Here is a 26,209-nt window from a genome sequence, read left to right on the forward strand (position 1 = left end):
TAGAAAACTCCTCAGCTAAACATCCAAGTTCATCACTTACAAATTCTGCTTTCCACATAACGGTAGAACACAATTCAGCTAAGTTTTTTGCCACTATATTGCAAAGATCCCCTTTCCTCCAATTTCCAATAACATGTTTCTCCTTTCCTTATGAGACCTCACCAGCAGTGCCTTTAATGTTCATATTTCTAGCAACATTCTATTTATGACCATTTACGTGTTTTCCGAGATGATATGGCTCTCTCTGCCCATGCTTCCTCCTTGCTTCTGAATTTTCACCAGCAGACACTGTAATGTCCATACTTCTATTGACAGTCTGTTTAAGGGAGTCTAGTATGTTTCTATTATGTGCCTCAAAATTCTTCCAGGCTCTGCCCATTATCTAATTTCAAAGTCTATTTCACATTTTTAGGTATTAGTTACAGCAACACCCACCTTTCTGATACCAAAGTCTGTATTAGTTTCCTATAGCTGCTGTAACAAATTACCATAAATGTGCTGGCTTAGAATAACAAAACCTAATTCTCTCACAGTTCTGAAGGCCAAGAATTCTGAAATCAGTTTCACTGAAACAAAATCAAGGTGTTGGAAAGGCCATGCTCCCTCTGGAGGCTCTAGGGGAGAACTCATTCCTTGCTCCTTCTGGCTTCTGGTAGCATTCCTTGGCTTGTGACCAAGAGATCTCTGCTACCATGGTCAAAGTGCTTTCTCCTTTTCTGTCAGTGTCAAATCTCGCCCTGCCTCTCTCTGATAAAGACACTTGTGAGGGCATTTAGGGCCCAGCCAGATAATCTCCCCATCTCAAGATCCTTAATCACATCTGCAAACTCCTTTTTTCGCTAAATAAATAAAACATTCACCAGGTTCCAGGGATTAGGACACAGATGTATTTTAGGGGGTCAGTTTTTTCAGCTCACCACGACAATATTAGATAAAATTGTATCATTAATGCTCTTGAAGAAAAATTTCAGGCTGTAACTTAAAAGTAATTGTTTCTTCATAAATTCTAAAAGTTCATCTTGTCAGTTTTTAATCTGAAAGCTGGTAATAACAGTGAACACTACAGAACCATCTCAGTTTACCAGTGATATTAAGTATACAACTGTAACCACCACAGAATGACTCTGGTGGGTTTTTCTTATGCATTTCTAGAACGGATGTCTTTCAGCAACAAAGGGTTTGTGCCCACTGTGCCTTATGATTGTGTTACAGACTGGGATTGGCAAACTTTTTTCCAATGGACCAGACAGTAATATCTCAGGCTTTGTGAGCCAGATAGTCTCTGTTGGAACTGTTCAACTCTGCTGTTGTAGTACAAAAGCAGCCATAGACAATATTTAAATTAGTGAGTATGTCTATGTTCCAATAAAACTTTACAAAAACAGGCAGTGGGTCAGATTTGGCCTGTGAGCCAATTTGTCAGCCCTATTAGAGAATAATATTGAATCACCATTTGACGTTCATATCATGTTTAAAAAGGTAGAACAGCTATTTGCTATAGTGTTTTCAGCTAAACAGATAGATTTTTTAAAACTATAAAGGGGAAGAGCTCTAAAGAGTTCAAGAAATCTATAGATTAGAAACCCAGGCATACTTCTTAGCCATTTCCATCCCATACGATATGAGAAATCAAGTTAAACTAAAATGGGAAAGTAACTGAAGTCAGGAAAGGGAGGTAGGTTTTCAGTGTTTATAGATCATAGCAGAGATACGTGTCCCTCAGTACCCATTCTTCTTTTTAGAAGCCCCCAGATTTTAGCCACTCAGAGTCTACATACCAGGTTCTAGTTAATGGGATATGAGCAATGATGTGTACCACATCTGGGTCATGACAATACAAAAAAGAATAAAAAAGAAGAAAGATGGAAAGCTGCATGCCTTCCATCTTCTCTTTCTCCCTCCTGCAGGCGGAGATGCAGGGATGCAGGGACCCAGGACCTGGATGTGCTGGTGGTGAGTCATCTTTAGTCACGCAGATGAGGGCAACGCCCTTGGGAGACGGCAGAAGAAAAAGAGGAAAGGAAAGGATCTAGGTCCTCGAATACCTTTGTGAAGCAAAGCTGCCCTATCCCTGTGAACCATCAACCAGACTAGAAGTTTCCTTGAGAAAGAAATAAATTTTTTCATTTGCTTAAGCCACTTCTGTTCCCTGGCAAAAGAGCTAAAGCCAATATTTTAACTGGTACACAGACTGACTTTTCCACTACTAAACAGGATGGTCTACTGTCTATTCTTAGCAGTCGCCTGACGAATTCTAAGCCTATGACTTCACTTACTCTCTTGATGATAAGATAAACACCATACCTGGGCAGAAGAGCAACACAGGTTGTGAGAACACAAACTAAGTAGAACACTGGATCCAGCATGTGCTCCTGCATAATCCAATAGGGGTTGGATGGTGGGTTGCAAGTTACACATATGGCTCCAAAAACCAAGGCAAAGAAAAAATAGGACAAAATGCTCCCAACGATGGCCAGCATGTGGATCCAAGTCTGCAAGATAAGAAAAGCAGAGGAGATGAACACACTCTGATAATTTTGCAGCCTGGCAAAATCTGCTCTGTTGAAGAGACATCACATTCCAAGCAGTGGGTGAATGGTGAAACAAACCTTAGCGAACAAAACACAAAATATTAAAGCAAGAAGGCAAGAGCACCTTTTGTGAATAGCTCATATCAGTGTTTAAGTTCTATAAAACTATGTCAAATACCAAAAAGCAACTCTGGTGACTAGTTTACTTTGTATTGTCCATGCACCATGAGGTGTTAGGATTTTCTCCTTATTTTTCCATATAGTCACTTACTGGTCTAGCTCTTCTTTAAGATAATAGCTTAATCCAGTGAACCTCAAACTTTATCCATTTAAGTAGGTGGTAGACATTACTGTTGCTCACCAATATTCTCATTCTCTTCCTCTAATAAGCATTTGAGAGGATTGCATTTCCCCACCCCCTTGAAATTAAGCATGGCCACATGTCTTGCTTTGACCGATGAAACGTGAATGGAAGGGATGTGCAAAACTTTCTGGTTAGAAGCATGGAAGAGTCGGTGTGCAATTTTCCATACTGTCTCCTTTCCTTCCACGTTTGACCAAGAAGTTCTTGGGGATAATTCCAGGTGGTACAGCTACGAGACACAGCTTGGGTCACTGAGCCACCCCTCAGAGGATAATTTCTCTAGAGCTGTCTGGAACCTTAATAACTTTACATGAGCAAGAAATAAATCTCTGTATATCACACTATAACCTATCCACCTTCATATCTACATAGAGCTTGCATTATTATTTTTTAAAAATATTTTTCTGTAAACTGGCTCACTATCTAATTAAGTAAATTTATTTAGAAAGAAAAGCAGATCACTACCTTAAGTGTAATATCAGCATTACCTGTCATAACAGTGATGAGTCTGGGGTCTGATCTGTCTTTATTACAAAGGGAAATTAGCAAGAGTTATTGCGAGAAAAAGTAACAGCCCCAAACAGAATTCTTCTCTGACATAATCTGAAGTATGAGAGAATCACCTTCATGTTATGCAGTAGTCAGTGTTATTTAGTGCAATGTACAGTCCCACCTAAAATCATTGTGTATACCATGGTGGTATATATTACTCTTTTGGGGGAAGACTGCTTTTATTAATCATTTTCACTTTCTAGGGCTACAATTCTCAAACAAGACCCAATATTCTCCATTTTCCTCTTAACCTTGCAAAGTATTTCTCCAGGGTAGATAGCTTCACAAGAGTCACAAAGACTGCTCATATTTTATAAAGATACACAAAATGATCAGAAAACATTGGCCCCATTTTTTTTTTTCTCAAATGTTCTTGCTTCCCACTGAGCCCTGAAATTTTTTTTCCTTTAAGAAGCGCTTTTGGCAAGTGAGATGTGACTTTAGATAGAGTGACTCGTTTAAATAAATGGATGCAGTGAAAGTCAAGGGACGCTGGGTAAAAACTGACAGGGAGGTGGCAGAGGTAGCAAAGGGACGGTGAGCAAAAGTGTAAAGGAAACCAATTCATATTCTCAGAATGACTGACTCTTACTGACAACAGACCTTCAGAGGCCATGAGCTTTAGCCTTCCCTGGTGTGAGAAACAATTCTTTTAATGATGCATCCTTTATAGAGTAGTCACTGTTCTCGGCACCTAGCTTTCACTCCCCTTCTCTTAGTGAAGACGCCCAGCACTATCTATGCACAGTCTTGGTAAAATATTCCTCCTCTCGCCAAAGCCTGTGGCTGGAGCTAAGGAAACAGAATTCTATCACCAGAGACTGAACCTGGAGCACCATGAATGAGGCAAGAGCAGAGAGGAAAATGACTGGGGCCAATTCAGACCAGAGTACCGGCCTGATAAGCCTGTCCGTTAGTTTCTGTTCCCTGGATCTCTGGAGCCACTCTGGATCCTAAGGATGGTTTTGTTTGTTTGTTTTTTTGTTTTTGTTTGTTTTTTTGCCGTACGCGGGCCTTTCAGTGCTGTGGCCTCTCCCGTTGCGGAGCACAGGCTCCGGACGCGCAGGCTCAGCGGCCATGGCTCACGGGCCCAGCATCTCCGCGGCATGTGGGATCTTCCTGGACCGAGGCACGAACCCGTATCCCCTGCATCGGCAGGCGGACTCTCACCCACTGCGCCACCAGGGAAGCCCAGGATGTTTCTTTGTTTGTTTGTTTTACCGTGATTTTCAATACATTTTGAATAACTTTTCCGTTTGCTCAGGTTAGTCAAAACAGATTGTTACTGCTCATAACCACTGAACCCAAACTGACGCTTGACATGTTAGGGGCTTTGGAACACTAATGTCAGAACTTAAGACGCTTCCTTAGGCAGTAGCAAAAAAGTACCTACATAATTGCTTAAAAATGAAATTCAACAGATATTCAAACAACCCCACATATTTTAGTTCTAGAATTCTCTTTACTCTTCCCATCTAGTATTTGCAGATATTAACCTTTTACAACACTTTAGGCTTGTAAGGTTTGGTTATAGCAGGTTATAAGCAAAGCAGGTGATGTCAAAAATATTCACCCCTTCTTAAGAAATGATAAATAATCTCAATATATAACTTTGAATAACATTTAAAACTATAAGCTCATTCAGCTATTTCCTGTTTGAAATGCATCACCACCAACATGTTACATATACCCCAAACACTGGTTAGTCATTTAATCACTCACTTATTCATTCAAATATTTTTTGAGCACAAACTGTGTGCCAGTCTTGTCCTAGATACTGGTATACAGTGGTGAACAAAATAAACATGAACCCTGTCCTCAAAGAGATTATAGTCTAATGTAGAAGAGAAACACGAATAGTATAATCACATAATTAAATGAAGAATTATAAGTTATTATTTGGACTATGAATAAAAACAAGAGGATTGGGCTTCCCTGGTGGCGCAGTGGTTGCGCGTCCGCCTGCCGATGCAGGGGAACCGGGTTCGCGCCCCGGTCCGGGAGGATCCCACATGCCGCGGAGCGGCTGGGCCCGTGAGCCATGGCCGCTGGGCCTGCGCGTCCGGAGCCTGTGCTCCGCAGCGGGAGAGGCCACAACAGAGGGAGGCCCGCATACCACAAAAAAAAAAAAACAAAAAAAACAAAAAAAACAAGAGGATGGTGTGGAAAAATGGATGGTTAGGGAAGGGCTCTTGGGAGAAGCAGCACTTTTGCTGAAACCTAAAATAACATTTGAGCTGGGTAAAGTACAGGGATCTGCAAGTGGACTAGGAATGCTCCCATCAGAAGATATGGTCTATGCTAAGGCAGTTTACTTGCCAGACATGGGTGGGATGTTCTTCACTTGCAGAAAAAGGTTTAAACTAAAGCTCTCTTTATCTGAATCCTTCATATTAGGCTTTGCTGTAGAGACACCCTGCAATCATTTTGATGAAAAGACTTAACTTTATCATTAAGCTGGCAACTAAGTTCAAAAAGACCTAGCTGTAAATGAAATGAATGGTAAACATTCTGGAGGGAGAAGCATTTTTTTTTTTTTTTTGTATTATGAGAAAAGCATCAAATCATCACCTACAAAAGTCAGTATACCAGGATTATGGCATTACACCTGTTTTCCTTTTAGTTGAAGGGCAACAGCTTGGTCTTGAAGGATGCTGTCCATAGAAGCGTAATTGTTTCTCCAGCCTGACTCACCTCCACTAACCATCCACACCGTGGATACCACCAAGGGGACCAGGCAGGTGTTCTCCACTCTCCCCTGCTGCACATCAACCTCAGCATAACGGCACTCAACGATCCACAAGAGTGGTCGTGGATCACCCTTCTTCCTTGGAGTCATTACTCTTCTTATGACCACTTGTCTTCTAGGCATGAAGACAATTCCCCCAATGACAGAGGCAGGAAAACTACTCACCAAACTCTTGCTTTCAATTACCAGATGGAGGAGAATGATGAACAGAGCAGCTGTGTTCAGGGGGTTTCCAAATGTAAAGATGTCAATGTCTGAGCCCTGGTAGGTCTACAAAGAGAGAATAAACGTTGGGTGATCTTGGAGAGTTGTGTACCCTCGGTGGCACGGTATCATCAGTTTCATCACTCTATTCCACGACCCAAGTGAGGACTGAGTCCCTTTCTTCAGTGTTCCTGATAACTGGTCATTTAGGATAAACTTGAACATTTTTAGAAAAAGAGACTGACTCTCTCCCAGACAGGCCATCTAAATTTTGAACTTTTTTTTTGGTTGGAATTTCTCTTTATTCTGAATCACAATTCATTTTCCCTTGATCCTTTTACTTATACTTCCAACTCTTTGAGGTATAGAGAAAGATCAAATATGTTCCACTTAACAGAGCTGAAAATCTTTGAAGCAGGTACTATGGCTAACCTGAGTTTATACCTCAGTTAAGTAAATATCCACCCCTCTCATACGCATATGTCTTCAAAGTCCTTAAAGGATTCCGCAAATGACACAATTTTCTGATCTTTTACAATTCTAGTCATTCTCTTCTAAATACACTTCAGATTGCCTTATCTATATACCTCTTGAAATGCAGTATACCTAGAATATTCTAGCTGGGTAAATTCAAGTAATTTTATTTGAATAAAGAATGAAAATTGTTAACTTAGAGACTATTACCTTTTCCCTTTTTATTACTGAACTTTTGTTAACCATCCATGATCATATTAGTGTTTTCTTCCAGGGAGGGTGGTGTGTGAACGGGCAACTACATCATGCTGCTTTGTGCTTGGTGTTGGCCTAAATTTTTAAATTCATTTACACATTCTCTGCTTAGTCACATTTCTTCCATTCTTTACCTGTATAACAATTTTTTTTTTTTTTTAGTTTTGGGGAGCCTACTTAAATTTAATACTCTGAATGTCATCCTGGTAGAATTAGCCCAGCACTCACTAATAACAGCTTTCATATTCTGACTTTGCCTCTCTGATTCTGACTCATTTAATTATAAGCCAGGCTTTCAACTTTAAAGTCCTTGATGAAAACTATCAAGCAGTACAGGGCTAAAAAAGAGACCCAAGAGGACTCAGCTAAGCACTTCTCTCCAAATTTAACCCATTACCTAACATATTTGGGAGGAGTGTTATAATTTAGTCAGTAAATAATCAACTTGATTATATGAGCAAACTACCCTAATATACCCATTCTATATGCTGATACTGGTAACAGAGTACAAAGAAGTACCATTGATTAACAACAAATCCTTTGAGTGAACAAGGACTTACATAGTAAGGCACAAAGAAGCAGACCAGGCTTTGATAAAAGGCATCCAACAAGGTGATCCAGAAGGTGAGTGGTAAGTATGCCTGAAAATGGAACAGATATTGGGGAGGGAGTAAGATTAGTAACAGTCAAGCAAGATCAAGGAACAACACAAGCCAGTACGTGTTTTTGCTTCTCTGAGAGAAAACTCTATTCCTTCATTGTCTCATTCACAAAACAGGTGGGATTTGTAAGTAGTAGTGGAAGAATGAGGGGTGATAATTGAATGAGATGAGTTCACGGGGGGCGGGGGGGGGAACCTGAAGGAACTCTTCTTCAACTCATATTGCTTTTATCATTGGATCAATCTTAAATCTACCTCAAATAAGGATAGTAGTACTAATTTTCCATTTCCCATTGATCAGAAAACACTGTTTCAAAAACTTCTCCAATCCATCCACCTTTATTTCCATTACTCCCTTCATTCCAATTCACCATCAACTCTCTATGAATAATGGGACAGCCATCTAACTAGCCTCTTTGCTTCCTCTCAGCCCTAATCCAATCTTCCCACAGCAGCCAGATGGTTTTGAAAAATGTAAATCAGGTCATGCCATCTCCCTAATTAATCAAACTGACCCCCCTCCTATTCCTCCAATGACTTCCACTGCATTTCCCATACAATCTAAGTTCCTTCCCATGGTCTAGGAGGTCCTGCATGGTCTGCCCGTGGAAGCCCCTGCTCTCCAGAGCCACCCACCTGTTCTTACTGTCATTCACCATCCTCCCAACACACAGACTTCACCCTATTTCTCAAATATGCCAATCCCTTCTTTTCTCAGGGCTTCACCTGTGCTGTCATCTCTGCCAGAAATTCTTCCTGGACCTCCCACACGACCAGTTCCTCACTATTCATATCCCAGCTCAAATATCACTTCCTCATAGAGGCACAGACCCCAGACCAGTCTAAAAGTCAGGCCCCCTTAATCATTTACTACCATGGCATCCTTAGAAGTCTCTCATCACCATCGGAAATAATCTTATTTGTTTACCTAATGATTTTATGTTTCTCTCAACAGAATGCAAGCTTCATAAAGTGGGACCTGGGCTCTCTTATTCAAGTGATTAAAACAGTGCCTGGTATATAGGTACTCAAATATTTGTTGGATTAATAAACTATTCTTATATAACTTTTCATGTGCTAAACTGCTTCCTACCAAAACCTTGTAGAAACAGAGAAAGATCAAGTAGAGATACCAGTCAAGTAACTGAAAACAGGTTTTCAAACAAAAGATAATTCTGATCAAATAGTAATGTGTGTGCAAAAGGATTCTGAGGCTCCATTCAGACCCAGCAGGAAGGATGGAGTGCTACAGTGTATTAGTGATGTCTGCCATGAACAAATATGACAACACATGTATCATATCCCTGAGCTAGTCTTCCCTTTACTTAACTGTTTATAGTCTTAATTGCTTTCAAATGCAAAAAGAAACTGAAATTTTCTTGAAAATGTGTAATTGTCTCCTAAAGCTTTATAAATATACAACATCTCCATATAAATTCTTCTGTCCTTCAAGAGATTACACTTAGAAGTTCAACATCTTTTTTTTTTTTTCCTTTTTTATCTCTTTGTCCTCTGTAAAATCAAAGCAATGAAGATTCATCATTTCCAGTCTACTTTTCTCTGTAGCTTCTTTTACAATTTTGTCCTGGGAAATGATGGAATCTTCTACCTGCCTTTCTTCATCCAAGTGTCCATAAACTCTAAGCAGAAGCACAATCAAATGGTGGAAGAAAATGTGGCAGAGTCAAAGAGGCAACCAAAATGTCACTGGACAAGAGAGAACAATTTCAGGATAAGTTAAAATATAGCTTCATGCTTCTGGGGGAACAGAGGTTACTCAAAAAACCTAGAGCCAAAAGGTTAACAACAAGCACACTTTCTCCACAGTAATGTGAGCAAGGGGAATTAGGGGTAGAGAAGGGTCATGGATAAATGAAGGGCTGAAGGGAGTAACTCATGGGATCTCCTGGAAACTGAGAGAGAAAATCTGGACATGAAGTCAAAGCCAGGAAAGAAGGCTGTGTGGGTGATGAGAGATGGGTAATAGACGATTGCTTCTTGGAAGGGAGGCTTCTGGCTACAGCCTTCCAGACTCATCTCCTTTCAAGGAGAGAGATGCTATAACCCTGGAAAGTATATTTCATGACACCAAAGACAGGAAATGGCCCAAGCATAAAATAGAATTTGTTTGGAGGCCAAGTTCAAAGGAAGGACAACTCTTCTGGAAGGTAAAGTCAATGAAATTAATTACCTTTTATCAATAGCCACATGCTGGGACTCTGCCTGCTTTACCGTGTATTATAAAACTGGCCAGCTCAATAGAACAATGTGTGCAAAGGCTTGACAGCAGTGTTCAACCACAGGAAACAATGACCTCGACTCTTCCAGGGTAAAGACCAATTACAATCTTCAGGCTGAACAAATGGGCTTTTAAAACACCAAGCTATAAAAACGTTAAAGGTCTGCTTTTACCCCTCTTTCCACAATGGACCTGGAATTTAACTTAGATCTAGGGTACAGGACAATCTTCATTAATATCAACCACATATTCCTGCACCCTGGCCTTGAACTTTAAGTCAGAGTGGACTTTTTTAGGAAAACCTCATGTGGTTCTTTGATCTGAATGGGTTGGATGATATTAAAGGATTGTAAGGATTCCTTCCTCCCTGGAAGTTGACTTCTCCTCCATGTTGGCTGCTCCATGAGCCTAAGGACATCAAATTACCCTCCAGTCTCAAAAGGCAGTTCAACCCATAATAAAATTGGATTGATGAAAATAAATGCATCATTTTTTTTAAAGCATCATTTTAAATTCACGATTTCCTCGAATTTTTGGTTAAGTCTGGAGTTGGGGGTGGGGTAAAAATAACAATATTGAGAGCGTAATCCTACTTAATCCTCACACCATCTCCATAAAGTAAAGAAACTGGAGTACAGGCAAGTTAAATAACTTACCAAGGTCACATACCACTGAACCAGAATTTAAACTCAGGTTAAACATCACCCATCATTTCTAACATGTGCTGCTCTGGGTCAGCACCTTCAGAACAGTGAGGCCAGTAAAGTCCGACCCATGGATTTCTCATGATGGGTCTCATTTTCTACTCTCCAGTCCTTTTACAGGAAACCCTCCTTCCCAATCCTGTCCATAGGGTTCAGCTCTGTCCTCAGGAATGATCTATGGCCCAGGCCTAGTCAATGAGAAAATCATCTTTCTAGCCACAATGATAAGGCATGGGACTCAAGCTGGGCCAAGGAGTTGTAACCAGCACATTGACAGTTGCTTGAAGAATAATGCTGTTTGGCCACCATTACTCCTGGGTTTTGCAGCTATGAGAGCCAATATATTTCCCTTTTTCATTAAGTCAATTTGAGCTGGTTTTCTGTCACTTGCAACTGAAAGAGTCCTGACTAACAAGAGTCCTTTTCTCAAGGCTAGAATATCTGACCAGATTGACCCCTCAGCTTTGTCCGCTTTGTCTGTAGGTTGCTGGTCCACCTCAGTCTCTGTGATCCTGACAATGTCCTTAGGAGAGCACTTTGGATTTCTGGCCATTAAACAGTGAAGGGGTGGGCGGGGGGGCGGGCACCCAAGGACCAAAGATAGCATCAGTGTTCTTTCTGCAGCACAGCAGGGGATCAGGAACCAGAGTTTATCTGTACCAGCCATGAGCTTGGTGACACAGGCAGATTACTTAAAGTACCTCCCTGTGCCTGACTTTCCTCATCTAGTGTGGATAACGATAGCATCTACCCTGAAGGATCATTTTGAGAAGTAGATTTATGTAAGTTAAGGACTTGTAACAGTGCCTGGCATGTAAGAGGCATTACATAAATGTTCATAAGACCACCTCAATGCTGGTTATTAATTTTGTAAAAGACAAATTAGGAAAAAAAACTTTTGAGACAGCTAGCCCAATTAATCGGCAACTACAATACTATAGATAAGAGGAAATGAGACATAAGGGACATATCAGAGGTGGATGGACAGGACTGAGAGATGAGTTAAGGGGAGGTGGGACATGCGTTTACGGAGAGGGAGCCGTTAAGTTCACACCACTATTTTGCATGACAGCAGAACCTGAAGAATTTAATTTTGGCTTTAGAACCAGACTAAAAAGGGTTCCCATCCTAGCTCTGCCATTTTTTAGCTGTGAGGTTTTTGGAAAAATTATTCAGCCCCCCTGAAGTTCAGATTCTTTCTCTTAGAATGGGAACAATACCAAGTTCTCTCTCAAAGTGCTTTGTGAAGATGAATGGGACTGGGGAGATTTAGCAGTGTGCACAAAAGGCAGCACCGTGGGGTTTAGTAACTATTAGATATTGTTAGTTGTAAGGTCTGAGGACTGGATTTCTGCTTATAAATACCTAAGATCTTTCACAGTTTTATGTGTGTTCACCTCAGAAGCGACTGACAATAGCTGCTGTGTTAGTAGAGATCTTTGGAAACAAAGAGATGATTCAAATAGTTTTCAATACCCAACAGCATTGGAGCTGAGCGGCTTTGACAGCAGCTACGTATCGGTCTGTGTGTTTTTGCCATACACCCACCTCTGACTTCTGGCCGTTCCTGTAAAGCTCAGGCAGTCGCATGAGGGTCTCTGCAGACACATCTTTCTCCAGGACACCGTAAATGACAGGAGGGGCGGATGTGAAAAGGAGGTTGAAGAAGATCAAGACCCAGTAGTCAGTCATGGATGTTCCTGAAAACCCACAAAAGAACTGGTACCAGAAAAGGAGGTTCACATAGGCCTAGGGACACAAAGAGGAACATTCGCGTCTTAGAGTCAGCAATGCGTGCTAAGACCGCACACGCCACACGCTGCTGTCCTGAGCCATGAGCCATGTGATCTCAGCCCCTCCTTTCCTCACTTACAGAATGGAAGACCACAACTTACCTTGCAGCTTTTTTTGGTAAATGTTTAACTAAATTAAAACATACAAACACACACATACACATACACACACACACACACACACACACACACACACACACACACACACACACAGAGACCATTTACTATGTGGAGCTGGCACTGTTCTAAGAGCTTTAAAAAGAATACATTTAATTTTCGTAACAATTTGAGAATTACTGTTGTTCCCATTTTACAGATGAGGAAAGTAAGGCACGGAGAGGCTAAGGAACTTGCCCAAAGTTACCTGGCTAACGCGTGGCAGAGTCAGTATTCAAATGCAGATGTTCTAGCTCCAGATGAAGAGAATCTAGCCCTATGCCTGGTATGTAGCAGCCATACAACAAGTGTTCATTCTCTTGCTTTCTGGGTTCACAATTATTTTTTCCTGGTGAAATGGGATGGTGTCAGTTGAGTGGCCAACCATCCCAGTTTGCTGGGGACTGAGGAATTTCCCAGGACATGGTACTCGTACTATAAAAACTAGGACAGTCCCAGGAAAACCAGGACAGGTGGTCATGCTAGAGGCCAGGCACATACATAGTTTCTTATTTTGTCTCACACAGAGTAAGTCCATGATAGCAAAAGCTCTGTGCCCTGAAGCAAGGCAGGCCACAGGAAAGGTCACTGGGCTCAGAATTAGGGGGTCTTGTTTCAAGTCCTAGGGAAACCTCCTATTGACTATATGACTTTAGGTCATTTTAATAACCTCTATGAATTTTGGTTTCTATGTCTGGAAAATGAGAATTATACTACGTCAGGTCTTAGTATCAAGATCCAGTTAGCAACTGCTCATGACCTGTAAAATGCCTTTTTATCGATTTTAATTAATTGATTAAGATATTATTGTTGGCACCATAGATACACTGAAACACCTCAGGATGGGGGCCACAATCCTTAGAATAGAGTTTCTTAGTCTAGGGTCCATGGATATGCACTACGCCTCACTCCTGAAAATGTACAGGTCTTAGGTATATGCGGTTTGGGGCACTATTCTGGGGAAATGAATCCACAGTCCTCATCACTATCTCAAAAACTGCCCAAGATGCAAGAACCGCAGTCTCAGAAAGCTAAGCTATTCTAATGGCTTCTGATACTGGCCCTGTTCTCCATAGTTTACAAACTATTTGTTGTTTGGCTAGGCAAGAAAGAGGTAGAAACAAGTCAGGAGGATTTCAGGGTGAACGGCCATCAAGGTTCACGGAGCATAAAGACCTCAGGGTCCTTGTTCCCTGGTGATGTACTCTCTACTAATAAACACCCCCTCTCTCCAAGAGCATGTGGCATCTCTTTCTTTTTTTGTGTGTTTTTTTCATGAGACAAAATGTTTAATACTTAACAGTTGGACATTTGTTTTATCATAATGTCCTAGTCTCTTTCTAATATTAGTTAGAAATATGAAGTTAAAAGGAAGGGGGAGAGGATGCAGTGGACTGCATCACAATAGAAGAGAAGGTAGAAAAATGCAAAGGTATTTTAAAAGCCCGGGAGACGGGCTCCCCTCTAAAAGTCATTGACCACTAAGTCCTGGAATTTTAAATGACTAATCACAGCTTTCCCCAGAATCACGCTGACAGAGATATTATACATTTCAAATATTTTCATACAGTATCAAGGCTTTCTTAAACTTTGACTGAATGTGCTGATTCCAATTAGTAAAGTACTGAAAGCTTCCTGAAAAGTCCATCGTGCTATAGGAAAAAAAATGTTCCTGCTGACTGACTGACAGACAGACAGACACACATGCACACAACGATCTAAATTACATATTCGGGATATCCTAAAAATGACCCATTAAAGTCATCTTTTTCCTAAAGATGGCATTTCAACAGAGTGATGTACATTTCTGTTCACTGCTAACTTGCTACATACGCACTTTAAAGACCAAGAATAAATGTGGTCTGAAAATCATGACATATTTACATAATCACCCCACCTAGAAGGGATTTAGGTGAAGCAATCTAAGGTCCACATGGGTTTATGAAAGAGAAAACTGAAATTTAAATGGTTTGCTGAAGATTAGAAGCCAGGAATCCTGCCCTCCTATGAATTACATAGTCAAAATTAAGTTCCTCGACCATCAAATAGCTACTAAGCACCAACACATTTTACAGGCTTGCCAAAGAATTCTTCATCTGGGAGTGCTAGCCAGCTACAGCCTAAGGCACTATACTGGTTTTTCATCTGTATCTGTGTCTTCAATATACCACATGGGACATCCGTCTGGGGACAGCATATATACATATATATTTTTTATATCTCCCGTAAAATGGAAGCAAACCTTTTCATTCTCTACTGACAGAAAGCATTAAACATTTCATAATTCTGCTTGTCACAACCTTTTTACGGCAGGTCAAAAACTGGATTCTAAACGAATCAGACAGGGCTTAATTGAATTTAAATGCGTAGGGAATAGAAAATGCTAGCAGATGGACAAGCCTAGCAATCTGCTGTCAGCAGCTGAAACACAGCACATTCCCAGATTATTCCTGGTAAGACAGCAGAAGTGCTCCTGGCTGCTTCCCAAACATCAATAAGCAAAGTGAGCTTAGCATCGGGCCCTTCCTCTTCACCCCTTACACAAGCTGGAGTGGAAGGGAGAAGGGAGGGGGGGCGAATTTTCTGGAGCTACATACCACGTTCTTGTAGAAAAAATAGAGAATCATGTTGGAAAGTCGGGTATAACACCAGTGCCCGTGGACAAGAAGTAGCTTGCTGAGATGTTTAAACTGAGAAATGGCAAAGTCACTGGCCATCACAGCCTGCAGAGGCAACGGGGAGAGAACGTCACCCTGAGCAATGGAACATGTTAGAACAGACACAGCATGGCAGCCTAACCGCCAGCAGGCTCAGACTGGTCAAATAAGTGGTTTAAACCTAAGATTGGAAAAAAAAACCACAAAAACCTTCAAACAAACAAAAACCCATGAATACAGAGCCTTAACCTGGAGTTACCACTCAGTTTTCCAATGTGGTCCAACGAAACAAAACTTCTCTCTGGTCACCATTCATGATGTAATTTCAGCAAGTGTACTTTCCCTAGAGAGCAGCTCCCTTACCAAGAACTCTGCGCATTACAGTGTGCATTTGCTTCTCCTCCATGAGGAGAATATCAAAAGTATATAGTCATGACTTCATGTGACTTTGTATAATGTAGCAGGCAAAGGAGGTATTTGAATTTCTCATCTTTTATAGAGATGTCGTAATTTATCATTCTCGGGAAACCCTAAGCCTCACATCCCACTTTCCTTTGACAGCACTTGCTCCATACATGACAAGCAGTCTTTTGGACAATCTTCTATCTGAATTTTGTGCCTAAAACACGATTCAACACACATGCGCGCACACGAAAATAGGACAATCTCACTTCCCTCACTCTCTCCTATCTTCTCTCCCCCCTCCCTCTCTCTTTAGGATTTTTAGATATTTCATTCAAATCCTTAGTAGCTCTCGTCAGTGTCAAAAGTCATACAGCTATTGCAGTGCTAAAAATGTATATCCTTATGACTTAGATAAGTTATATATTTTTAAACTGAACAAGTGAGCCACAGAGCTAAAATTACCCAGGGAAATTACCATAATACTCACCCAGTAAATAATCAGTGAATGAATGGCTAAATGTCCTGTCACCCACTCCTGAGCCAGCCACAGACAGCCTCACTCTACTGCAGAGATTTGACCATGGAGAATGCTGCCTTTGGATGGGCGGGTCAAGTTCATGGTGTTTGGGTGCACAACATCCACTCACCTGCATGCCTTCTTGACCTGAGATCCCAATCCCAACGTCTGCCACTTGTATCATGCTAACATCATTGGCGCCATCACCTTTGTGAAACAGAAGAAAAGGTGAGAAACATATGAGGAGCAGAGAAAAACTGCCAACTGTGCAAATCAACAGTGGCCACTCAAACAAACAAACAAATCCTTCAAAGTTTATCCCATGTCTCCAAGTTGCCTGGAAGCTAGCTAAAGCAGAAATGCAATGTGGCGACCCACTGCCATCAGGAAGAATTCCATACTCAACAGTTCCTTAAAGTCCTTCATGCTACAGCCCCTCCCTGGACTGACCGCCCCTTTTCTCTATGTCACTCACTCTACTTTCAATTTGCCAGATACACCCTACTCCTTCCAGCCCTGCGCATGCTGTTTCTCTAGTAACACTGTCCTCATCACCCCTGCCCCACCTTGCTGGATTTCAAGGGCTCTTGCGCTCAGCTTAGATAATCACTTCCTCTGGGAAATCCTTCTCATGTTCCTTTTAGATCCAATGCCCCTTCCTTGGGCTCCAAGCACCACCCTACGAATCTCTATCATATCTATCATGGTATTAAGCTTGCTATAGATTTCTTTGTCTTCCCAACACATTGGAAGCTTCTTTAGAGGAGGTATTACATTCCTGCTGGTAATGAACATCTGTTGTTCCCAACTGCCCAGCAACCTTAACTTGTTTTCTGGTAATAGTATCCTGATTTTCCTTGGGAACTCTGAGTCCATGAGTCTCGGAGCCCAAACCACCAGATTTGGGATGGGCAACTGACTGAGGCCTGGACAATTACCATTGCCTGTTCCCTGGCCTCAGTGGTTGGTTCAGAGATGGGCACATGCTTCAGCTTAACTGAGAGAATTGACATGTCCAGGGCTCTAGCCTCAGGAACAGATGGATCCAGGGGCTTGAACAATTCACTCATTTATCTGCTCATTCAGTAAGACAGCTGAACAAAATTTCACCCTAATCCTGATACTTTATTCCAGCAACTTGAGAAGAGGTGCTATCTTTTCTCTCAGGTTGCTAATAGGATAAGATATAAAGGTGCAAATTTTCAGTAGCTGTACCAGCACCCTGAGCGGAGATGCTACCTGAGACTGAAAATAATCCAGGTGCAAACAGAGACTATAAGAGATGGCTGAGTCCTCATCTTGCTAATGTCTGAACTTTGGAGTGTCTCAGAGCTTAATCTCACCCTGTTTCTCTTGTCCACTTACACTCATTTTTTTGGTAATCTCATTGATAATACTATCGGGGCTTTAAATATCACCACTAGACTTACAATTCCCAAATTTATGTCTCTAGCCAATTTCTCCATGCTAAATTCCAGACTTTATCTCCAGCTGCCTACTTGACGTCACTGTTTAGACATCTAATGGATTTCTCAAACTTAACATGTATAAAACCCAACTCTTGCTTCCCTGACTCCATCTCAGTAAAGGGCAGCTCCGTCCTTTCTGTCCTCAAGAGACGAAACCTTGACATCCCCCTTGACCCCTTCTATGATAGAACATATCCAATCCATCAGCAAATAGCAGCAGCTCCTTCTTCAAACCATGTCCATTATCTTACCACAACCCAGCACCCCCTCTGCTACCTGCGCTCGAGCCACAATCATCTTTTCCCTGAATTATCTCAACAGCCGCTCAACTGGTCTCCTTCCTTACGTCCTTACAACCCAGTGGTTACTCTCAACACAGCAGCCAATGTGATCCTTTTCAACTTAAGGCAGCTCATGTCCCTCCTCTGCTCAAAGTCCTCCTGTGGCTCCCTATCTCTTCAGATAAAAGCCAAAATTCCTAATGGCCTCCAAGACTCTCCAGGACCTGGTCGCCTGCCACCTCTCTGTCCTTCACTAACCTGCAGAAGACTCTTCCCTTTGCTCAACCTGCTTTGGGTTTGAACACACCAAGCATGGTCCATTGTCTTCTCTGCCAGGAATGTTTCCCCACCACCCCAGATGTCCTATGGTTCCCTTATCATTTCCTTCAAGTCTCTGCTTACACACAACTTTATCAGTAAGACTCTCTCTGAAAAATCTATTTAAAATAGAAGTCCCTTCCCCCTCCCCCAATGCTCTGCATCACCTGACTTTGCTTTATTTTTTTCAATAGATTTGTCACTATCTGATTATCTTATATCTTTATACCTTTTTTTTTTCTTTTCACTTTTTACTGCATTGCCCTCCTCCTATACGTAAGCTCCTTAAGGAAAGGTACTTTGTCAGTTTTGTATACTCTTGTATCTCCATTGCCTAGAAAAATGCCTGGTACATAGAAGGCACTCAATAAATAGTGGTTGAATGAATAAATACATGAATTGTTCATATTCTCGAATTTAACTTTCTCGAAGGCAGAACTCATGGATTTTTCAGGTCTCCGATTCAGTACATTACCCTCCTTAGCCCAGATGATTTGGGGATCTGACATGTACCACAGAGTCCTATGATATCGTTTTCCATGTCACATCTCTACCACCTGGTTCACAAGAGGAGGCCAAATAGGTGATGGAGGGGAAAAGGGAGGGAGTGAGGGGATGGAGGAGAAAGAAGGGAGGAAAAGGGGAGGGAAAGTGGGGGAGGAAAAGGACAGACCGACAGAAGGGCAAGCGTGTACAGAAGAAAGGGCAGAGAGAAGGATCAGCCTCTGGTGTGACATGAAAGTGAGAAGCACAGGGCTGGGTTCCACTCCGGCTCAGGCTCACCGATGGCCAAAGTCATCACCCGGAGATGGCTTCGAACCAGTTTTACCACTTCGCTCTTCTGCAGGGGCGTGGCTTGGCAGCAGACCACAGCGTGGCAGCGAGCAGCCAGCTCCAGGAACTGCCTTTGCAGACTCTCCTGCAGGGCAAACTCCAGGGTCTTCCCGTTGATAATGAGTCCAGCTCGCAGCCCTGAGTCCGGGGGTGCGGGAGGCTGGTGTAAAGCCTCACTTGATGCTTGCTCTGGAGAAACTGGATTTTTCTTCTGAAGTTCTTTCAAGATTGTGTCCATCAGCATCTCACAGGCATTCTTGAAACGAGAGGCAAAGACAGTTAGCCTTGGGGCTCCCCTGCTGGCCACATCCAGCTATATTTATCATTGCTATTCTTTAACATTTGCTGCATCAAGTCAACCCCAGGGAGTGAATAATCGGTTACTTTCCAAGACCTCACAGCTCTTCCACAGAGACTTCTGTGTGTATATGGGGACAGGATAAAAGGATGGGGTGCATCTCACTTCCAACTGTACAACTAAGAAACAGTTTTAGAATTTCTTTCTTTATTTGTGCAACTTACCTTCTCAAACCATGAATCTCAAGAGCCCTTCGGTCTCATTCTCTCATTGACTACCTGCTTGACTTTAAGCAAATTAATACAACCTCTGGGCCTCAACCTTCTCATGAGAAAAATTCAGATGTCTACATTATAATTCGTTGTGAGGAATAAGTGAAATAATATTGGGTTAGCCAAAAATTTCGTTCAGGTTTTCCGTACGGTGTCTTGGAAAAACCCAAACGAACTTTTGGGCCAACCCAATACATGCACAGCTCCTAGTGTAAAGCATGACACAGCAGAATTTAAAACAGTAATAATTATTTTTCTATTCTTTGATTCAACACATTCACTCACTTACTATTTATTGAGAAGCTACTGTGTATTTGAAAAAATTCTAGGTGCTGGGGATACATCAATGAACCAGAAAACCCCACCCTCACCGAGTTAACATTCTGGTCGATGTTCTTAGTGGCCTCATCCCACGCTTGTTAGGAAGCTCTTTGAAGACAGACAGCACTTCTAATTTACTTTTGAAATCTTCCTAATGCCTAAAAAAGGGCCATGTTAAGCACCCAATAAATATTCATGAGATGAATTCTCCTCAAGAACATGAACAATAAACTTATACAGAAATTATTGTGTCAAATGACCACTAAGGACAGAGCCAAACAAAATCCTGGAACGGTGCATTTAAGTTTACACACTAAGCCTGAAATAGTTTATTCACGAAAGAGCCCCTCAGTCAGAGGCCATTTACTCTTATTTCAAATGCTATTTTATCAAGCATTTCTCAACCCAAAGCAAAATAAGATGGGAAGTAGGTATGAGTATGTAGGCACACAGACACAACCAATACTTAACAACCACATAAACTATAAACAAGAGATTCAACTTCAAAATGGAGCTACCTGGCAACATTTACCACGAGAATAAATCTGGTCCCATACACCTCCAAAGCCCCCATGGAAAAGTATACAAAGATGAATCAAAGACGCTCAGCCTAGGCCCAGTATAGAATAGTAAAAAAATATTTTTAAAAACCTTCCAAACTTTGGTTAAATTAAAATGGTACATTTAGAAGGTAACATACGCTGCAGTCACTGAAAATCAAGACTTCTATTAACATGACATGATGGTTAAGATATCTGTTAAGTGAAAAAATATAGCCACAATACTATACAACAGTATCAATACAGTCTGTATAGCATTCATATGCTCATACTGCAGAGTGCAGTCTGACTGGATGCCCTTCAAGATATGAATGTCAATTATCTGGTTTTACGACTGTAGATTGATTCCAGATATTTTTATTCTCTTATTTGAGTACAAAAGTGTTTAGTTGTATAAATTAACTATATTTTCATTACAGAAAAAATATACATACACACATATAGTCAATCTTCATTATTTGCAGATTCCATATTTGCAAATTCACCTACTTGCTAAAATTTACCTGTAATCCTACGATAAAGGCGCTTTCTTGGTCACGTGTGGACACGCGCAGGGTGACCGAAGATCTGAGTCATGCAACACACACCTTTCCAGCTGAAGCTGAGCGGGTGATGATGCTCTGAGTTAGGTCAGCTCCCACACTGTAAACAAGTGCCCTTTTCACTCTCTGTCTGGTGACACATTTTTTGCATTTTTGTGCTTTTTGATGATTTCACTGTTTAAAATGGCCCTAACCGTAGCCCTTTAATGCTGTCTAGTGTTCCTATGTACAGGAAGGCTGTGATGTGCCTTATGTAGAAAACGTGTGTTAGACAAACTTCGTTCAAGCCTGAGTTATATGCTGTTGGAGACAAACTTCGTTCAAGCCTGAGTTATATGCTGTTGGTCATGAGTTCAATGTTAATGAATTAACTATATATGTATAAAATTATATATATATGATATATACAAAATTATATATATGATATATACAATATATACAAAATTATATATGTAATATATATGATTATATACATAATATATATGATTCTATATATATATATATATAAAATAAGGTGTCTTTAAAAAGAAACATACATGAAACAAAGTTACATATTGATTGGTTGAAGAAAGTGTTCTGACCAGAGGCTCATGGGAACCTAATCCTTTATTTCCCATAGGGGCAATGGTTCAGTTTTTACTACTTCAGTATTTCAGCAACTTTATAGAACTTAACTCCATGAATAATGTATTGATACAGATAAATAGATATAGGTTATGTAATATGTAACATAATACCAAAAGCATGCTTGACAAGTAATCAGCTGTCGGTGCTTAGGCAATTCACAACCTTTAGGAGTCTCAGGCTATAAGATGGGGATAATTTTATCTGCTCTACTAATGGTCAAATGAGATCATGTATGAAAAAGGCTTTTATAGATTCTAAGAAACATGAATATAAAGAGTTACTATCTCAGAAGAAAATTTTACATGAAATGAAAATAAAACTTAAAAAATTAAATGATGACTCCTGAAAGGCAGTAAATAATCCAGGATATGAGTCTATTAAAACAAAAAAAGAATCGAAATTTATGAGAACAGAAATTATGTAAGGTTTGTAAAGTGGCTACATTTACCATAACCTAATTTGCAAACTTAGGAACCAAAGTTGATGGAAACCTGTAAAGTTGAGGTACTACACTATAGATATGATTGGACAAGCCATCGGTTGCCAGGTGGCCCACTTAAAATGTCACAGGAGCAATGTCCTTCGCTAAATGACAAACTGGGCTCATGACCTTCAATTCCATTTTTAACTCTTAGCATATGAGGGGTGGAGAGTGGGAAAAAGAGAAAATAATACAGGGACTGAGCCCCTACTATGTGCTTGGGATTTTATATGCATCGACTTGAGTCATTATAAAATTCAATTAAATTATGTTCACTCACTGTGTTCCGTTTAGTTATCTGAAAAATTGAGGTAAAATACCTCCTGATAGCAAAAAAAAATCTTTTGTATTTAGAACAGTCCACAGAGGATACTCTGTAAAGATTTGAGTTGGTAGTTTTAAACACCTTTAACCATAAATTGTATATTTATAAATAAATTTCATAATACTAATGATTTTACTGCTCACAAAAATGGCATAGTCAAAATTGAACACAAATGATTTATTACTTTTAAAAGTTCATTGAACTCCTTTCATCTGCCAGGCACCACATTAAGCAGTTTATTTTTTCCCATTTAATGCCCACAACATCCCTATGAAATAGACATTACTCTCACATTACAGGTAAGAAAATGACTCAGGAGGGTAACTCGCCAAGGTCACATACCTGGTCACTGGCAGGTTAAGCATTTGAATCCAGGTCTTACCAGACTTAGGACACTTCCATTTTAGTGACTAAAATGACCAAGCATTTTCTTGTGCTCACTCCCCAGCTGAAACTGGGATCCAGCTGGTGGCTATGCTTGTGGGTCCCTGGGCCACTGTCAACTGCCAAGGAGAACTCACTCTGTGTTGAATAAGGAAAATTCTCTTTCCTCAAAATGTACCATCTAGTTGGTTATTGACTGAGGCCTGACCATAAAAACATGGCTAACCAAACATGGCAGCCTGTGACCAAGACCCAAGATGTGACCCAGGTGAGAAGCTCCAGAGGATTTCTGAGGCAGGTTGCTATGACAGAATGGATGTGACTGATGAAGTCTGACAACTGAGGAAGGAAGGAGGAAGGTTTTCCAAGCAAATTAAACAGTATGCACAAATCTTAGTATCACTATACTAGGAATCTTCTGAAAAAAATAAAATGCCTGTTTAATTGATTAGAACATTTGTATTAGAGATTAGTGGCAGGGGTGGAGGGAAGAAGGGGTATTAGAAAAATAGGCTGAATCCAAATCTCTTAAATTCCTTCTCCTCAAAAAAAAAGGAGAAAAAAAAAATCCCAAAACCCTTTTTTCCCCTGCCCTTAAACAGTTCTTCCAACTTTTGATATTTTCAGGTGCACTAGCTAAGATTAACCACTAGAGGGCAGGATTATCCTCTGAGCCTAATTTTAGAATTACCAGGAAAATACTTATTCACCTGACTCCAACAGAAATCATTACTTCTCCTCAGCTTGAAAAGGGGGGTAGATTTCTGTCCCAGAGCTTGACATATTTTGTCATCATGGTCTAAATCTTGTCAAATCAGTGATAATTCAGTATGGAGGGGAGGGGAAAAGGCAAATAAAAAGGAAATTTTCTTTCAAGGTCTTCATTCAGCAATGATTCCTTTGAATCATTATATTTTCCAAGCCTTTAGAAGAACTAAACAAGCTAGGTTGCTGGATAGAAGCACTAATTATCAAGGAGCTGATGGTTATTGGTTTTTCTTTCTCCTTATAGCCATCACATCACAAGTATTCCATTGGCTTTGAAAAAACAAAAAGTCTGGCTTGATCTCAGTAAACATACTTTACTTTCAGTATTGAGGATGAAAAGCTTGTCATCTGGCTCCAGTAGTTTGCACGCATAAGCAATATTGACAGCTGTCTCCTGTTTGTCTCCTGTCAGCATCCAGATTTTGATTCCGGCTTTGTGAAGGGCTTCTATAGACTCGGGGACCCCCTCCTGCAGACGGTCTTCAATGCCAGTAGCACCTAAAAAATAACCAAAATGCAACAGGGCTTGTAAGAAACAAAAGCCAGCTGAAGCTCATCTAAACTATAATTAAACCCTATCTGTTAGCCGACCCAATCCTGAACTACACAAAAGTTTCCAGTAGCTTCAAGGGGTCCAAATGAAGCGTGAAGACTCAGATCAAAAATCAAATACAAAGTAATATTTTGGGAAGAAAGCCTCAGCAATCAATGAGTTTATCAAATTTACTTGCTCTCCTTTTGGCTAGCTTGCTTCTCTGTAAATTGAGGGGGTTTCATTCAATTACTCTTCAATTTTATAATTCCATGATACTCCCAAGGGTAAGGGTAGGCTTTTAAAGACTGTTCTGGTCAGTAACACGTATTATCTATTTTTAATGCTCTTTCATATTATAAGTCCATAATTCCCTTTTCTGTAACAACTGAGGCTAGCTATGCTTTAGAATTCAGAAGTTTTGCAGACTTTTAAAAGGTAAGAGAATATATGTATCATATTTTATAATATCTGGTAATCAAGCATATTAGTATTTTTTAGCAAAACTTACAAATTACAACATTCACACTAATTAGGATAATAAAGACTTTAAATTGTCTTATCAAATCAGGCCTGATTTTGCTGCTAAATGAGTTTTGGCACTAAACTCACAAAGCAGTTTTGAGTTTGGAACTGCAGATGAGGAAATGTGAATCTGTACCACTCACACTGTCACGGGAGAAATGACTTAGGAGGAAGATCATTACTCTATTGGCTAGAGACCAAGTTAGATCATTGTTTTTCTCTGAAGCAGAGGAACAGAGCTCAGAGACTGGTATTTTGGTGTGTTAGTACTCTAAGGCAGTGTTTCTCAATCTTGGCTGCCTCTTAGAACTACTTGGGGAGCTTTGAAAAATTCAAATGGCCACACCACACATCAGACCAATTGAAACAGAATCCCTGGGCAGGCACTGGTATTTTTTAAAGTGCTCCAGGTGATTTTAAGATGCAGCTCTGAGACAAGAGGTGTCAGGTGTGCAACTTTTAGTTGAAACCAGGAAGTAAGAGAAGAGAGACAAATTTCATTAGCCCAGTTGCAGGCACAGGATAAAGAATATGGGCCCTGGAGTGAGGTAGATCTGAGCTTCTCCCCAGCTCTGCCAGTCACTAGCATGTGACTTTGAACAAGTCCTTAAACTGCTCTGTGCTCCAAGTTTCTTCTAAATAAAATAGAGATTTGTTGTACAGATTCAAAAAGACAACACATATTAAATACCTTATCCAATGCCTGGTAAGAAACTTTAGCTTTCTTTTCTTGAACCAGGGTATTTAATTGGCTTTGTATTCTATGTTAAGCATTGAATTTTTAAATGATCTTAAGGATGACCACCCTGCCACAAATGAAGTCTAAGTTCACTGCAGTGGAAAATGGACTGGAAAGGATTGGAAGCAGGGTAGAAGTCAAACCGGACAGGGTGGGCAGAACCACATGTATCTATTAGATCAAAGTGAAAAAAAGCCACTGGTGAATAACTAATTTACAGATATCAAGTGTTTTGAAAATTCCCCCTTCAGACAATACCTACCAAGTAAAGTTAGTTTGTTCTCCAACCTCATGGCAGATTCAAGCAGTAATTCTTCCCTGTTGTCAATGCTGGTTTCAGCTAAAAAATGATTTCTCAGCCACTCTGCATATTCAGTGTCACTCATGACCTATGAGGGGGAAAAAAAGCTATGAGGCAGGCCATGCGATGAGCCTATGGTATTTCTTTCTCTGGGTTCACTCAGGCCAGATCCAAATCCTCACACTACCCAGTCACAAACTTCCCGAGCTCTGTGATCAGACTAGTGTTAACACTGAGGATGGACAGACCCTGTAGGCTCAGAATCTCTGGGAAATTCTAGGCACCATATAAGATGAAAGTAGGTTAATCTATTTAATTAAACCAGGGAGTACGCAGTTGGGGGAAAGGAGCCACTTGAAAGTTAAATCAGG

At 40.7% G+C, this 26,209-nt stretch overlaps 1 protein-coding gene across 4 annotated transcripts in view; it reads right to left on the reverse strand.

Annotated features, from left to right (window-relative positions):
- The window catches only part of ATP10D (ATPase phospholipid transporting 10D (putative)), a 122,653-nt gene that overhangs the window by 4,159 nt on the left and 92,285 nt on the right, over positions 1-26,209 (reverse strand). For 2 of the 4 annotated variants that reach the window (XM_007117188.3, XM_024131933.2), the window contains 9 exons: positions 25,800-25,926; positions 24,055-24,239; positions 19,113-19,419; positions 16,392-16,468; positions 15,280-15,405; positions 12,282-12,482; positions 7,690-7,770; positions 6,362-6,466; positions 2,305-2,492 (listed from right to left, as the gene is read on the reverse strand). In XM_007117188.3, the coding sequence (XP_007117250.2) occupies positions 2,305-2,492; positions 6,362-6,466; positions 7,690-7,770; positions 12,282-12,482; positions 15,280-15,405; positions 16,392-16,468; positions 19,113-19,419; positions 24,055-24,239; positions 25,800-25,926 (1,397 nt within the window). Of the gene's footprint in view, positions 1-2,304; positions 2,493-6,361; positions 6,467-7,689; positions 7,771-12,281; positions 12,483-15,279; positions 15,406-16,391; positions 16,469-19,112; positions 19,420-24,054; positions 24,240-25,799; positions 25,927-26,209 lie in introns of those variants that run through there. The other 2 variants (XM_024131934.2, XM_024131935.2) reach the window with 2 other exon arrangements.

This window comes from Physeter macrocephalus, chromosome 7 (genome assembly GCF_002837175.3).
Source record: "Physeter macrocephalus isolate SW-GA chromosome 7, ASM283717v5, whole genome shotgun sequence".
In the NCBI taxonomy this organism is placed as follows: Eukaryota; Metazoa; Chordata; class Mammalia; order Artiodactyla; family Physeteridae; genus Physeter; species Physeter macrocephalus.